Source organism: Monoraphidium neglectum (assembly GCF_000611645.1).
Source record: "Monoraphidium neglectum strain SAG 48.87 unplaced genomic scaffold scaffold00257, whole genome shotgun sequence".
NCBI lineage: Eukaryota > Viridiplantae > Chlorophyta > Chlorophyceae > Sphaeropleales > Selenastraceae > Monoraphidium > Monoraphidium neglectum.
Genome location: NW_014013371.1, coordinates 1 through 14693, shown reverse-complemented (window position 1 = coordinate 14693; position 14693 = coordinate 1). Strand labels below are relative to the sequence as shown.

General features: G+C 62.6%; 3 protein-coding genes across 3 annotated transcripts; 2 read left to right on the top strand and 1 right to left on the bottom strand.

Moving 5' to 3' along the window:
- Positions 1-159: 159 nt before the first annotated feature.
- Positions 160-5916, bottom strand: MNEG_2307 (Selenoprotein O; the record flags this gene model as incomplete). Its single annotated transcript, XM_014049216.1, has 11 exons — positions 160-630; positions 835-897; positions 1122-1476; positions 1697-1815; positions 2228-2285; positions 3485-3595; positions 3855-3898; positions 4115-4179; positions 4896-4992; positions 5309-5431; positions 5722-5916. The coding sequence occupies 11 exons, from the start codon at positions 5914-5916 to the stop codon at positions 160-162; spliced, it is 1701 nt and encodes a 566-aa protein (XP_013904670.1).
- A 1663-nt stretch (positions 5917-7579) lies between these two features.
- MNEG_2306 (Inner membrane metabolite transport protein yhjE) lies at positions 7580-12205 on the top strand (the record flags this gene model as incomplete). The annotated part of the gene is made up of 15 exons (XM_014049215.1): positions 7580-7633; positions 7770-7818; positions 8003-8037; positions 8261-8308; positions 8524-8575; positions 8786-8932; positions 9386-9438; positions 9646-9759; positions 9973-10203; positions 10435-10604; positions 10820-10890; positions 11129-11270; positions 11445-11587; positions 11796-11900; positions 12108-12205. The coding sequence occupies 15 exons, from the start codon at positions 7580-7582 to the stop codon at positions 12203-12205; spliced, it is 1512 nt and encodes a 503-aa protein (XP_013904669.1).
- A 1404-nt stretch (positions 12206-13609) lies between these two features.
- MNEG_2305 (hypothetical protein) lies at positions 13610-14618 on the top strand (the record flags this gene model as incomplete). The annotated part of the gene is made up of 3 exons (XM_014049214.1): positions 13610-13642; positions 13842-14523; positions 14605-14618. 3 exons carry the CDS (start codon positions 13610-13612, stop codon positions 14616-14618), a joined length of 729 nt encoding a protein of 242 aa, XP_013904668.1.
- Between the last annotated feature and the right edge of the window lie 75 nt (positions 14619-14693).

Here is a 14693-nt window from a genome sequence, read left to right as displayed (position 1 = left end):
TTGCCTTGGTGGCGTGATAAACTCATGGCCGTCTACACTGCATGCGTGGAACCTGCTGTAGACCTGTGACCCTAAGGGACCACCGTGGGTGATACCAGGAGCCGCCCGATCCCGACCTGTGCCCTAGAGCACCCTGGGCACAGCCAGCCTGCAGCGCCGTCACGAGGAGCACGTGACACACAGCTCACCCGCCCAGGCCGGGGGCTTGCCACCAATGCGGTATGGGCACACGCCGGCTACTGGCTCCGGCGCGCCTGCGGGCTCTGATTGCGCAGCGCCCTTTTTGCCGTCAGCGCCAGCCACCTCCCCTGCGGCCACGTCGTCCGCCTCCTTGAAGGGCTGAGTCAGCACCACGAGCAGCTGCCTGACGGGGGCAAAGTCGCCCTTCTCGGCGGCCCTGATCGCCTCCTCGGCCACCCAGTTGCGCAGCACCACGCGCGGGTTGGCCGCGATCATCGCCCGCACCCGCTCCGCGTCGCTGCCCCCCAGCGCCGCCTCCCTCTGCAGGCGTGCGCCGTAGCGCGACAGCCAGGCGGCCCAGGCCGCCGCATCCTGGCGGGACTTGGACTCTGGGGTGGTGGCGCGCCACTTGGCCGCAGCCTGGGCGCGCGCCATCTGGGCCTTGATGAACTGAGAGGGTTGATGCGGGTGGGTTGTTTGCGCGAATAAGGGTGTTTTCCAGGTTTCGCTGGAAGCAGGCAGTGATGTGGTTGACCCACGGCGGCAGCAATGGGCCTTGTGACCTGCGCCCCGCCTCTCCCGCAGTGCGTCATCGAATCAAGGTTGACAAGGAGAGCGCGGCGTAAAGCAGCTGCAGGCGGCCTGCTCACCCACCTCTGGTGTGAGCCCCATGGCGTGCAGTATGGCCGGATCGCGGAGTGCCACGTATGACATCATCTGGCCAGGGGCGGAGACAAGTGCCACGACGCCGTGGAGGCGAGAGAATGTGAGAGGATATAGGGGGTGAATGATGGTGCGGCGGCTGACTGGGTGACTGAATGCGCATGCGGTCGCTCGCTTTGTCAGATGGGCAGTGCACTCCTGGAGGTCCGTGCTGCGGCGCAATGGCCTCACATGACAGGCGCTGTGCCGCTCCAAACCCCAGGGGCCTCCGTGCTCACGTTTAGGTTGTCCTCGGGGATCTTGGAGCCGGACCCCTTGGCCATCTCATCAACACTCGCCAGCTCAGACAGCTGCCGCCCCAGGAAGCCACCGTCCGGGAACGGCAGCCCGGCCCCCTCTCCCTGGGCCGCCCCCGCAACGGCCTCCCCGCCCTCCGGCCCGCGCGCCGTCTCGCCGGGCTCCGAGGGCGTGGGTGGCGGCATGGGAAAGGTGGCCAGGGCGCGCCATGTGTTGGTCCAGTCTGCGCCGGTGTCGGCCATCAGCTGGAGGAGGTCTGACGTCAGCGTGTCGTCAGCAGCGCCCTCGTCGGCCAACAGCAGCCCCAGCTTACGGCGCATGGTGGGGCGGTAGGTGCTGAGTTTGGTGGGGCGGGGTGGGGTTTTGAGTGGAGGGTGGGGTGAGCGTGGTGTGAGACATGTGAGAGGTGGGGTGAAGGGGATGGGACGGGGAAGGGTGGTCAATGGGATGGGTGCGGGATGGGCGCATGTGCAAGATCACATACCCCATTTATGCTATTTGTCCGCACGACTATCTTCATGACATGGTTCAGACCAGCGCCACGAGCCACCCCCACCTGTCATACTCGCGGTCAAAGGCGGCCAGCCCCGCGCGGACCTTGGCGGGCGGCAGCAGTGCCCCGCCCAGCGCGGCTGCCAGCATCTCACAGTTCCAGCGGCAGATCTCAGGCTGACCCTAGGGATGGTGGGTGGGATGGTGGGTGGGTGGGTGGTGTTATTAGTGGAGGGAAACCAGATGAACGTGTGTTTTGTGTGTGTGTGTGTGTGTTGTGTGTGTGTGTGAGTGTGTGTGTGTGTTATGCGTGTAGGTGTGTGTGTGCGCGCATGCGTGTGCGCGTGTGCACGCGCACATGCATGCTCGCATGCCGCTTTGTAGTGCAGCTTTGCAAAACTGGACAGGTCGTTGAAAGGGTCCACGAAACGGTCAAGGAAAAGGCCTCAAAACCTTGGCTGTGGAACGGTGCAAAAACGGAGTGCATTGTGCCCGTCAGCACGGCAGCCTGACACCAACCCGGGTCCAGTACCTCTGCAGCATGCTGCGTCAGACGCAGATGCACCTGACACCCCGCCCTCAACCCAAGTCTCACCTGATAATCATACCGCCCTGAGTCATCGCTGCCGTTGCACACGTGGCCCGGGTCATAGCTGGAAGGGGGTGCGGTAAGGAGGCGGGTGCAGCATAGCCACATGGGTTTCATTGTCATAGAGACCACGGCCATCGTGTGCAGGGGATGTGGGGCATGGGCAGCCCGCACACAGAGGATTGACGAGTTGAAGCAGGCGCAGCAACAACCATCGTTTGCTGGGTGCAATCCTGACTTGTCCGCACCCCCACTCACCGGTCCATGAAGCCAAACTACCGGAAACGGTGGGCGGCGAGGTGAGGGCAGGCGGCCGCAAGAGGGTTGTGAGTGTTTGACCCAATCGTGCACGGGATTTGTGGTACGTAGTGTGCAACCACAACCAGATCCCCGCAACACAGCAAGCGCGCCCCAGCCTCCTGTGAACTGTGTCCCACCCAAACTGACAGCAGCAGCACCCCTTCCTGTCCAAAGCCTCTCCCCGCCCCTAGCCTCCCCCAGCCCCACCGGGCCGTAGTCAATGGTCAGCCCCAGGATGCTCATATTGTCGGTGTTGAGGACGCCGTGGCACCACCCCACACACTGCCACTGAGCCACCAGCCGTCCAGTGCGGCGGCACACACCAGAGTACCAGTCAGCCGTCATGTCGGCGCGCTGGGAGCAGAGTGGGTGGGTAGGTGGGTGGGTGATTTGGTGGGGTCGCAAGGCGACCGTGAGATTCCAGGCCCGTGCGAAATGCGAAGAGGACCGCGCAGCCTTGGTGTGCTACAACTGCAGCCAAGCTGCTGTTCTGGAGGCATTTTGGTGGTTCAGCAGCAACACCCGCCACCTCATGGTGCTCCTAGTCAACTTGCAACCTGGCGGGTAGTCGTATGGCCCCTAAGCTCACTAGAATGGGACCCACCTGCTGTGGTGTGATTTCTGGTCCGCCCTCCAGACCTGGGGGCCCGCCATGCGCTGCCCACACCTCTGGGAAGTGGGTCCTGAGATTGTATGCACGCATGTTTGTGTATTGCGGGAGAGATGGAGTGTGCTTGGTGGGTAATGTAGGGTTGGAGCAGGACCAAGGCGATTTCCTTGGCAATTCATTTTGGTCGCGCACGCCGCATGTGGTTAAGTAGGGCCTGACCGCGCAATGCATCATGCTGCCGCTCCTCCCAAGTGCACCTGGCTGGTCGTGGTAGCAAAATCCCACCATGTCCCAACTGCCCAGACCGCTTCCAACCCAACCCTTCCGGCTTTTGCCGTGAGCCCAGCACCCACCTGATGACGTAGTCCACCATGCCCGGCAGCATCTCACCCTCCCGCCCCGCACTGGGGCCGGAGCGCCCGGTGAGGGGGTCCTGGGGCTTGAAGATCTCAAAAGACCCGAACCTGGGTCGGGTGGTGGGGGGGGGGGCGGCACAGGGTGGGCCGTCAGGTGCGGGTGGGCTTGCAAGTCCAGTGCGAAAGGTGGCATGCAGCAGGATAGCATTGATCACACTGGCTGCGGGACGCGCATCATGGGCGATGTCTTCTCAACCATTATCCCCACCAATGGGCCCCGGCCCACACATGTGTGCTGCCCAAGCCGCCCCAGATGGGGGGCAAACCGGCTGGCAGCCCTGGTGCTGCCCCCCAGCCCCCCTTGCACCTGATGAAGGAGGGCGCAATGCGGCTGATGACTGACGCACGCTCCTGGGATGAGAAACGGGGAGGAGGAGGAGGAGGAGCAGAGCTCAGACTAGCAGCCTGCCTGCATCTGCGCCTTGCAGTTGCCCTGGGAGCGCGATCCAAAGCCGCCAAATCCACGCGACTGATGACCAAGCCAATATTTGCCCTCCCACTAACAGGCCTCCCACCCCCCTGCCTCCCCCAGGCCTCCCTCCCCGCACCAAAGCCAGGGTGGCCCACCTGCTGCACGTGGCCGTCGTACAGGGGGTCCCTCTCGATGCGGGTGTCACTCGTCACCAGGCTGCCTGCGCGGGTCGTGGGGATACCCTGGCGGCAACAAGTGAGAATCATGGTGGCGGGGATGGTAATGGAAATGGGAATGATGACGGTTATGGTTATGGTGACGGTGATGATGGTTGGTTGGGTGGGGAAGGCGGAAGGGGGTGATGGTTGACAAAGGTCTTCTAGGGCAGGGACAAGTAGGCCGTGGGGGTGCGGCGAAGGGGCTCCTTGGGCTCTGGATGCATGATAAGACGCTCCTTGGGCTCTGGATGCATGACAAGGCGCTGGGATCTTGCTGCTGCCCGACGCGCCCGTTGTGGTACTAGACGACATGCTCACACAAAACCACAGGCCCGCCCACCAGCGCCCCCAGCCCCGCAGCAATCCCCGCCCCCGCCCCCCCCACCAGCGCCGCCATGTGTTCGCTGCAGAGGAACTCCCGGAGGCTGGACCGCAGCACCTTGCGGCCATCAGCAGCTGGAACGGGCGGGGGAGGTGGGGGAGAAGCAGAGAAGGGGGGAGGAGGATGGCGCGGCTGTGAAGGGGTGGTAGGGCGACGGTGATCCAGCTAGACCAAAGCAAGCGGGGGACGATGCGAAAAGCGCCCGTCGATGGCCCCCCTTTCATTGACAGCAGGCGATGCAGCAACGCGGATCACTACGAGCCCTCACGCTCTATGGCGGGTGCGAGCGCCGCCAGCCCCCAGCTTTGCACCCCGCGGCAGCCCGCGCACACCCACATCTGCTGTATGGTGTTGGCCCCGCGCCCTTGAGCTGCAGCTCCCACCTCTCCCCCCTGCTGTTGACCACCTCCCCCAGGTACAGGGCCGCACCATCCTGGGCAGGGGAGGGGGTCGAGTGGGGGGGGGGCGCTGTGCATGTGCAGTGGTGGGTAGAGCTGCATTGGCACGGGTGGGTGTGTGGGTTTGGTTGTGGGTAGCCCACATTGCCTACATAACAGGGAGCCGGCGAGCAGGCAAAAATCAAGTGTGCCAGCGGCTGGTTGAGTCTACACCACAGCCAATAACCGCGCACCAGCGCGCACGGCGACCGTCATTCCTTTTGCGCGCATGCATGCGTCAGTCACTGCGCCCCAGGCCGGAGCACCTGCCCTGATTCAGCCCCTCAATCTACCGTAACCGTCACAGCGCACCCCGAGCTGGCCGGCAAAGGAGCCAAACTGGTGGCCTGCATAGCAGTGGGCGGCTGGCTGCGCCCCTGGCAGCAGCCTGTTGCCCCCAAAGAACTCTGCGAAATCCGAGGGATGCGAGGAGGCCTGGAGGGGAGGGCGATGCAGGAGAGTGGGGGCCCAGTCAGGAGGTGGGCCAGGTGGAGGCGTGGCCATGGGATTGAGGGATGGTTCGCCCGCGGGGAGAAATGTAGGGGAGGGCGGCAGGCGGGAAGTTCCCGACTGAACTTTGCCAAATGCAGCCCCAGCCAAAACCAGCCAGCAGACGAGCGCCACCAGCCGGACGCAGCCGGCCCAGTCAATGCGAGTGCACCATGCAATCTTCGAACCAGGCCGTGGCGGGGCCCTGCGCCCCACAGTCGCGCCTGCCCGCCCACCTCTGCGGGGTCGAGGTCCAGCAGCCTCAGGGCGCCCTCAGACACCACCACCACGCGCGGGCCGTCCACCGGCGCCGGCTGGACGCGCGAGAAGCAGGCGCCAGCGACGGGCCGTGGCCGGTTAGGGCCCTCCTCCACAGGCAGAGCCCGCAGCACCAGGTTGTCGAACCTTGCGGTGAGGGTGAAGGTGGTCATGACAGGGAGTGGGCACGTGGTTTTGCAGACGAGGTCAGGAGCCCCGCGGGACCAGTCTGGCACCTGGTGCACCACTTTCGCAGCAACCATCTCTGCCATTGCTGCACAACGGCAGCCCGCATGCAAGGATGTACATCAAGTCTGCACCCAGTGCAAGCAAGCCAATTCACTGCAAGCAAAGCTGCTTGCATGCAGCGCGCGGCGGTGCCCACGCGGCGTCATGCTCCCACTGCACCTCAGATCCTCCAGCGTGTGGAGCCCCTCCTCGCCCGCCATCGCAGTCGCGGAAAAAAAATCAAAAGAAATTATTGCTAGAGACGACGCGCTAAACAGACAGGTGCGTGGCTGATGAGAAATCGGGGTTTGCTCGTTGGGTGCGAGGACAAAGACTGAAGATAGCAAAACAATAGATCGGTCGAAGCGGTGCAAGTCCCCGTCGTGCATCGGCTTTTGGTGAGGTGGCGATGACCACGCGGCTGCTGCAGTTGTTCGCACTGCGCAGGCTGCGCGTCGGGCGAAAGCAGCCCCAGCCGTGGAAAAAGCCCCAGACGCTTGGTGTTGCACTTGGCGTTTCACTGTGCTTTGCCGCACCACTTGAACGCACTTGTGCTTTGGAGCATCGACCGGCATGACTGGGCTCGTGCGCAAGTGAGTAACCCCTGATTGAGTAATAGTTCACACCTGGAACGTGCCGCAAACAAGCTCTCTTCTTTTTCTGCAAGTTTCCCTTCAAGTTGCGCTCCACCATGTTCATAAAACCGATGGTTTTGCAATGCTCTGGGCAGGCAGTGTGCCCTCCTTGGCAAGCAAAAACGTAAATTGACGCCACTTTGCAGCACTTGCGGTGCGCTCGGCAGAGCGAGGTGGTCGCTGCGTCTTGCATGCTCCTGCCCATGGTAGCGCTGGAGGTATGATCACAGAAATCGCATTATTCACAGTACTTTGGCAGTGCCCAATTCCAACAACCATGATGGGGAAGTACCTCAGCACTTTCTGGGACGTATTGCACCGTCTTGAGTCTGGCTCCGTTCTGTGCAACGCGCTGGTATGGGCCCAGCTTCCAGCAGGCATAGCCAGCCATAGCCAGGCATAGTCAGGCACGCAGTGCACAGACGCCAGACATTCATGCTATGACGCTTGTGGTGTTCTCAAACGCCTTGCCCCATGCTGCACAGTTGTCCGCAACAGGGCGTTGACCACATGCCGCACAGTCCCCAGCATGTGATGTTCGAAGTTTCTCGTATGCACAATCTTATCGATATGACAGCCCGCAGTGGCCCGGGTTTTGACCATGAGGCCACTGAGCCCTGCAGCCTCGCCTCATAAAAGCGGCGTTTCGGGAGAAACACGACGGCTATCAGCGTTGCGAAAGAATATCGTGTTCATACAGCATCAGCAATCATATTTGCTGTTGCCGTTCCCAGGCCACTGCCAAACATCGCCGATAGGTAACCTTGCCGCCATCGATTGAGCCATAGGCCAGCAGATTGCCCGCTGCGCCACACCGCACCCTCCTGCATATCCCCCTGCATGTGCTGCACACATTGAATCCACACCACTCACTCTCATTACTCGTTCACCACTCGGTCTGCAGGCGCACCGCACGGGGCCGCCTCCACCCCTGCGTCACCCGCCGGCACACCGAAGCAGCCTCGCAGCAGCCATGGTGCTTGCCAAGTTCCAGCCTAAGGCGCTGGATGTGAACCAGTGGAAGCTGGTGAGAAGCCATCATGCATCCCTGGGTCGCGTTGGCATGCTCCGCCGCCTGCAGTGGGTGCCACTGGCATTTTGGTGCGCGCCCCAGGATACCGTCAGCAACCCGCAGCGGATGACGTGCCCATCACCACCCCCAGGTTCTCATCGTTGCTGGCATCGGCACAATCCTGGAGTACTTTGACTTCTGTGAGGGGCCCTGGGGGGGTTTGTGTGCCTGGGCCCGCGGTGGGATTGTACAGAGTCACCAGACAAGGCCAGGAACCCATGATGTCGCCGCAGTGGCGGCTGCGGGTGTTGTCCAGGGCACGCCCGCTTGTCACAAAACACCAATCCTGACTTCCACCCCCGCCCTGTGCTGCACCTCGTGCAGACTGCTACACCCAGCTCAGTGCTGTTTTGGGGAAGGTGCGGGGCCTCTTGCACTTTGGCAAATGGCCAGCCAGTGCGTGGCTTTGTTCATCTGCATTGCGCAGTGCACAAGGGGACGCGCTCAGCAGCCAGGTTGTGCACCCCCCGTCGCACGCACAATGTCAATTTGTGACTTCAGTCAAGTAGCGTCCACGCCTGGCCGCCTCGCAACTGCCTTGAATGGACCCGGCCCCTCCACCTGCCTTGACCTGTTGTCCAGGTGTTCTTCCCCTCTGGCGACCCCGTCGTCACGGCCCTCTCCTACTGGGTGCGGCACCGGCACCGACCTGCCAGCCTGGGGGGCATCGCGCGCACAGAGCAAACACTGTAACCTTTTCCAGAGCATGCATATGGCGCAGAGCTGTGCATGCTCCGCCGTGCCTGCAGGGTTGTCAGAGCCCAATCGCCACTTTGGGCCAGACCACAGCCTGACCACTCCTCGCCTCGACTGCAAACCAGCACACTCGCTGCCATCCTCTGCAGGGAGTGTTTGCCATCGCATTCGTATCCCGGCCTGTCGGCGCCCTGTTCTACGGTGCGGGGCGTGCAACACAGACTTTGGACATTGGGTACAACAGGGGGGACTGCAACCCCCGAAGCAATCGCGCGCCCGGTCCATTGCAGCCTCTGTATTGATTTCGCCCCTCTGTTGAGGGTGCTGCTCTCATGAGCCCAAGCCCCAAGCTCCACGACTTCCAACACCCATGCCCCTGGCCCCCATCTCCGCCCATGCCCATATGCGCAGGCCACATCGGCGACAAGTACGGCCGCCGCTGGTCCTTCACATTCGCCATCCTGCAGCAGGCCTTTGGCACCTTCCTGATTGGCATCCTCCCAACATACGCCATCGGCCGCTACTCGGCTGGAATTGCATCGCCCATCCTGCTGGCTAGTGAGTGGCCTGGCTTGCTGCTCGCGATGGAGATGGGGCCCAGAGGGAGCACCTAGTAGTACTGCACGCAAAAGCAAGATACTCGGCAGTGGGAGAGGGCTCCCAACTTGAATCCTGGGCACAAGCAGCGCAAACAGTGCTCAGGTTGGTCTACTTGCAAGTCACCTGGATGGCTCTTATAGCGGGCGCGGGCACATTGAGCTCATGTCACTACACAGCAGCTGCGGGCGCCATGTATGGTCCATGCAGCCATTGGCTGCGCAGGCCCTAAAGTACAAGAGGTTGGGAGCCCGCACAGGTCATCAAAGCACGACACTGATACTTGGGCAATAGCTTGACAAGCACTGTCATACCAAGAGGTGTGCACTCATTTACAAACAAAAGGACTGCCGTGAACAAGTTGATAGTGCTGGCCCTAACCCAGCTTGTCTGTCGCTATCTTGTGCGCTGCAGTCATTCGCATCATCCAGGGCACAGCGTTTGGCGGCGAGTTTGGTGGCGCCGCAGTGAGCAATCAACGTGCTGGCGGCTGACTGAAGAGAGTCTCGCGACACAGTATTCCCCATGGAAGATCACGATCTCTCTGCCCTTGACACAGTCGCAGCTGTGCATGCTCTGGATGCCCTTGTGACTTCCTGGCTTTTGCCATGTATTTCTCACCCTCGAAGCTCACGGCAGTTTTGTTGTTCTTGTCCTCCATCCCACACCACCAGGTGTACATCTCCGAGCTGGCTGATGTGAAGACCCGCGCCCGCAGCGTCACCGCCCTGCAGTGCATGGTCAACATCGGTCTGGCCCTGGCCTCTCTGCTGTCGCTGGCTCTCCAGGTGAGCCTCCTCGCAGACACAGCATTCGTCCCTGCCGCTCCTTGCATCTTCTCCAGCCGTAGGCCCACGCACATAAACTTTTTGGAATGCACGTTTGCCCTGGCACCATTGAAAGCCGGCCCTGTGCACAGCAGCCCACCTCCTGTTGCAGATGCCCACTCTTACCTCTGTCAATATCACCCTCCCTGCCTCTCCTACCTCTGTACTACCCAGGCCTCCCTGAGCAAGGAGGCGATGCTTGAGTGGGGTTGGCGCGTCCCCTTCTTGGTGGCAGGGTTCACCGCATTCATCGGATACTACATCCGCCGCGGACTGCCAGAGCCTGCTGCCTTTGTCAACGCCAAGAAGGAAGAGCAGCTGGCTGACGAGGCCGAGGGCGTTGAGGGCGGCGCCACTGTGAAAGCTGACGCGGGCCTCGTTGTTGGCACCCCCACCACCGGCAAGGTGAGCGCAGCCCATGCTCCCTGCATGACACAGCGCGCAAGTAAACGTGCTACTTACCAGTACTTGCGTTTGACCTGGTGGTTCTACAATGCCGCGCTGTTTGGCTTGTCCCTCCTGAAGCATAAATCTTCACAGCCTGCTGGGCGGTGCGCTTTCCGTCCTGCATCCTCTGCCCTGCTCAGCACCCGCCCTCGACCTGACTCCCGCCGTGCCCTTTTCGACCCCCTGTAGGCCACCCCTGAGTCTGATGACGAGGAGAGCGACGTGGACGCGCAGGACCAGGGCGTACTCACGGCCTTCCACGGCCACTCGCGCGCGAAGCTGCCGTTTGTGCGCCTGCTCAAGAACAATGCCACCGGCCTGGCCATCCACTTCCTCTTCGGCGCTTGGGTGTTTGGAGCGTGAGTGCCTGGAATTGTGAAACGAGAGCAGCGCTTACGAAAGGCCTGTATGAGGGTGAACGTCTGAATGCACTCCGATCTCTGCACAACCCCCTTGAGTCAGCTAGGGGATATGGTCATGGGTGGACTTGCGCCCACTCACCACACCTTCCGTGCCCTGAATTAAGCATGCCCCAAACCCCAAACCCCACCACTGCCAACCGTGACGCGCGCAGCTTCTTTGTGGCTGTGACCTGGCTGGCCACAGAGCTCGCCAACGGCTTTGGCCTGCCCGGCCCCATCGCTCGTGAGCAACGCCAGGGGCATATGTAGGACATGCTTGCGGGGGCATTGGATTGCAGCAGATTGCTTCTTGCCAGCCTTGAGCCAGCCAGGACAGCGGGCCAGCCTGCAAAGTACCAATGTCGGTCTCATACGCCGTCCTCACATCATCCCACCATTTCTTGCCAAGAGCCTGTTCTGCTCTTGCCGCTCCACCTCCTATCTCTGTTCCAATGGGCCCCTTCGTTCCCCGCAACTGGCAGTGACGATCACGATCATCAGCCTGTTTTTCAATGCGGCCGGCCTGCTGACTGCCGGCTACCTGCTGGACCACGGCCTGCCTGCCATCAGGGCCTGGGCCGCAACCGTGGTCGTCGGCGTGTCAACTGGCTTTGGCCTCTACTGGTACGGGGGCCGCTGGGGTATGACCCTAGGACTTGATAATGCACATCGAGGGAGCCTTTCATGCCGTGCGTGCTGTGATGCCCCATGTGCTGTACTCGCGCGCATCATCGCCCTGCTTTAAGCGCAACTCAGCCTCCACCAACCGTTCGACCCTGTCCCTCTTTCCCATCGCAGGTGGGTCGGCACTGGCAGCATCGCAGCGCTCTGGGTGGCACCCAGCCTGCTGCACCTGGTGATCGGCTTCGGCCAGGCCTTTGTGGTGCTGCCCCTCACACGCATCTACCACCCCCTGGAGCGCACCACTGGCTTCAGCTTCGGTAAGAGCGCCGCGGCCTGCTTCCAGCCAAGCCCGCTTACAAGATGTTGGCCGCTGCACGTGCAGCGTATGTTGCTGTGCATGCCAGCAGGCACTTGTCTGATGGGGCCTACAAGGGGCTGGGGTCTGTGATTCGGACACTACCTCCAACACGAATGTACCCCTCAATATTTGCTCCTTTTCGCCCCATCCCCGCTATTGTGCCACAGCGTTTGCTGTCGGCTACGGCATCCTTGGCGGCATCTCACCCATCGTGGTCACGGCCCTCAAAGCAAAGCTGCCGGCGGAGATCAAGGGCATCGCGCCGGCCATCTGTGAGCCTGGCCCCACTTGCATGATACTTTCCCCCTGGGGGTTGCAGCACCGCCTTGTGGCGGGCCACCACAGCGGTCAACGCAGCAGACGTGTGCTTGCTTTGGGTTTTGGACCTGTGCAAGCACCAGCACACTGTTCATCTCTTTAGCGTCTTGTCTTTGAGGCTGACACGTCTCGCTGTCTCATCCCTCACCCTCCGTGCGTAGGGCTGTCCATCCTGTCGGCCGGCTCTTTCATCGGCGTCATCCTCCTGAGGCTCTACCTGCCGCGCCTCGACAAGCCGTACGTCGGCCGTATTCGCTAGGCGTTCGCCAGATGCGGCGGCGTGGCGAGTCGCGGGTACGGCGCAGCACTGCGGCGCAGTCAGAGCGCCCTTGGACCTGTGCCCTCGGAGTTGTGTGCACAGATACTCCACACAAGGGCGCGTGGCGGATTCAGCACGCCTGCGGCTCGTGACCAATCCTCCCGCCTGCCCCCCCTTGGGGGGTTCGAGAAGCTTTCCGCCAAATGAACAGTCTCGTTGCCTTGCGTGGTCTATTACGGGACTTCGGGCGCCGGGAGTACAATCAAAAAGTCGCCAACGAATACTGGGCGATGGTGGAAATACCCAGAAACGTACATTCGCGGTTCACGTGCGCGCCGAGGGCACACGCATGGCTTGTACGCACGTAAGGGCCAGGGCCCACACGCGGCGGCATTGAAGCCACAGCACCTTTTTTGTGGGGAAGACCCCTGATCGTCCGGTTGATGGGCGCAAGAACGGCGCGCATGGTGCACCCGGTCATGTGACATGCATCGACACACGGCCTGCTGTGCAAGGCTGGCCAACCTCTTCACATCGCGACACAGCACACGCCGGTGTTTGCGCACGCCTTGCCTGAGCATCCCGATTGCACCAGCCCCTCTACTGTCTCAACTACACTTGTAACACAATCTGCAACCAAGCATGATGCAGACGATGAGCGGGCTGCGGCACAAGGCCTTGATGGAGGTGTCCCACCAGGCCTGAAGGCTACGATGCGCCCCCAACTGCACCCCGCATCTGGTGTGTGCGGCGCCTGGTGCACCAGGCGATGCCACCAGTGTGCCTTGTTAATCTTGTACTGCACAATCTGAAGCAGGCTGTCAGCTGCCCAGCGTGTCTGCAGGTGCTGCTGCCCTGTGTTTCAGCATCTGCTGCACAGATCAGCCCGCCGCTGTTAACCTTGATGCTGCTGCAGGCTGCCCTGGGTGTGCTCTGAAAGCACAAGTGTTTGCAAACGTGGCTGGGCCTGTCGTATGCCTGGTACGCCCATGCTTGCTGACACAGCACTAATTTGTGGTGGTGAACGCGATTCTGACTGAGTAACAAATCTTTTGTGCTAAGGGGGGATGTGATGAGGGGGGCCTGCGAACGCAGCATTGCAGCGCCCAGCGGAAGGCAATGGCAAACAGGAGACAGCCATCAGATACGCAGATGACGCTGGTGTGCTGGCCGACTGATAGTCCAGGCCGTAAGCTCGGGGCTCGGGCGTATGTCACCCGGTTGTCACTCGCTTCGTCGGCGGCCCGGCAGCGCGTTCAAGACCCACAAGGGATCGCACATATCCTGCCCCACCCCAAAACGAGCATAGGCTAGCCACACGGCTTCGGGGTGCATGAACGCGGCCGAATGACAGAAACATCACCGAGATCCGCTTAGATTTTTTGAGCCGGGCGCGGGCTCTGGATGGAAGAGGAGGCCGAGCTGCTGTACTGGCAGGTAAATTACAATATATTTCGCGCGGAGTCAGTTGCCGGTGGCCGCGGGTGGGGCGAGAGGACGGCTGGACGCAATCGCGCCTCGCTGGCGACCACCCCCCCTGCCCCTCCTTCACGGCGTGTGGCAGTGTCATGCCCTTGTTCCTCTGCTTCTCCGCCTGAACAATCCTTGCAAACCTCTCCCTGGACCACACGCACAGGCCGTGCAAGACAGCCTCGCTGGCGAGCATGCCGCCGCCCATCGCAAGCTACGTGCCCTCGGCTGCCGCTATGCGCTCGCCCCCGCCGTCTGGGACGCGTGCCTGCCACCCTACAGCAGCGACGGCAGCGGCGGCACCGGCAGCGGACCCCGCGCCGAGGGGTCGCGGCAGGCGCTGTTCGCCCCGCCCGCCGCTGCCGCCGCCGGCGACGCGGGTGCCGGCCTGACCGCGGCGTGGACGCTCGATGACAGCCTGCCCCCCGGCCTGCTGGTGCGCCTGCAGCGCGCGTTCGCGCCAGGCGCGGCGTACTGGCGGGAGCATGGCTACTTCTACCCCGACACGCCGTTCTTCTCCCACGTTTTCGAGCTGCCCGCTGCCGACCAGGACAGCGGCGGCGCCGCCGCCCCCGCCGCCGCCGTGGCGCGGGCGTGCGAGGATGAGGGCGGGGCGGAGGGCGGGGGGCATCCGCAGGGCTCCGCCGCCGACGCGCCGGGGCGGCCCGCCAATGCGCTGGAGGCGGCGGCGGTGCTGATCCTGCGGCGCTGCCGCCGCGGCGATCAGGGCGCCGAGGGGGCGGAGGGCGCGCCTGGGCGGCCGGCCTCGCTCCTGGCCGGCGCGACGCACGTCGAGTTCTGGGCGCACACTCGGCCGCTGGACGCGCCCCACCAGCTGCACTTTGACGGTGGGGCCCGGGGGGGGGGGGAGATCATGCTGAGTCCTGGGTTACCTTTTGAGCCCCGGGGAGTCATCACTGCCCCCCCAGCTGCTGCCTTCTGACACTGCATAACCCTTGAGAACTTGCGCAGCGCCCTGCTTCACTACCCCGGACATCCCATCATCGCGACGTCATCC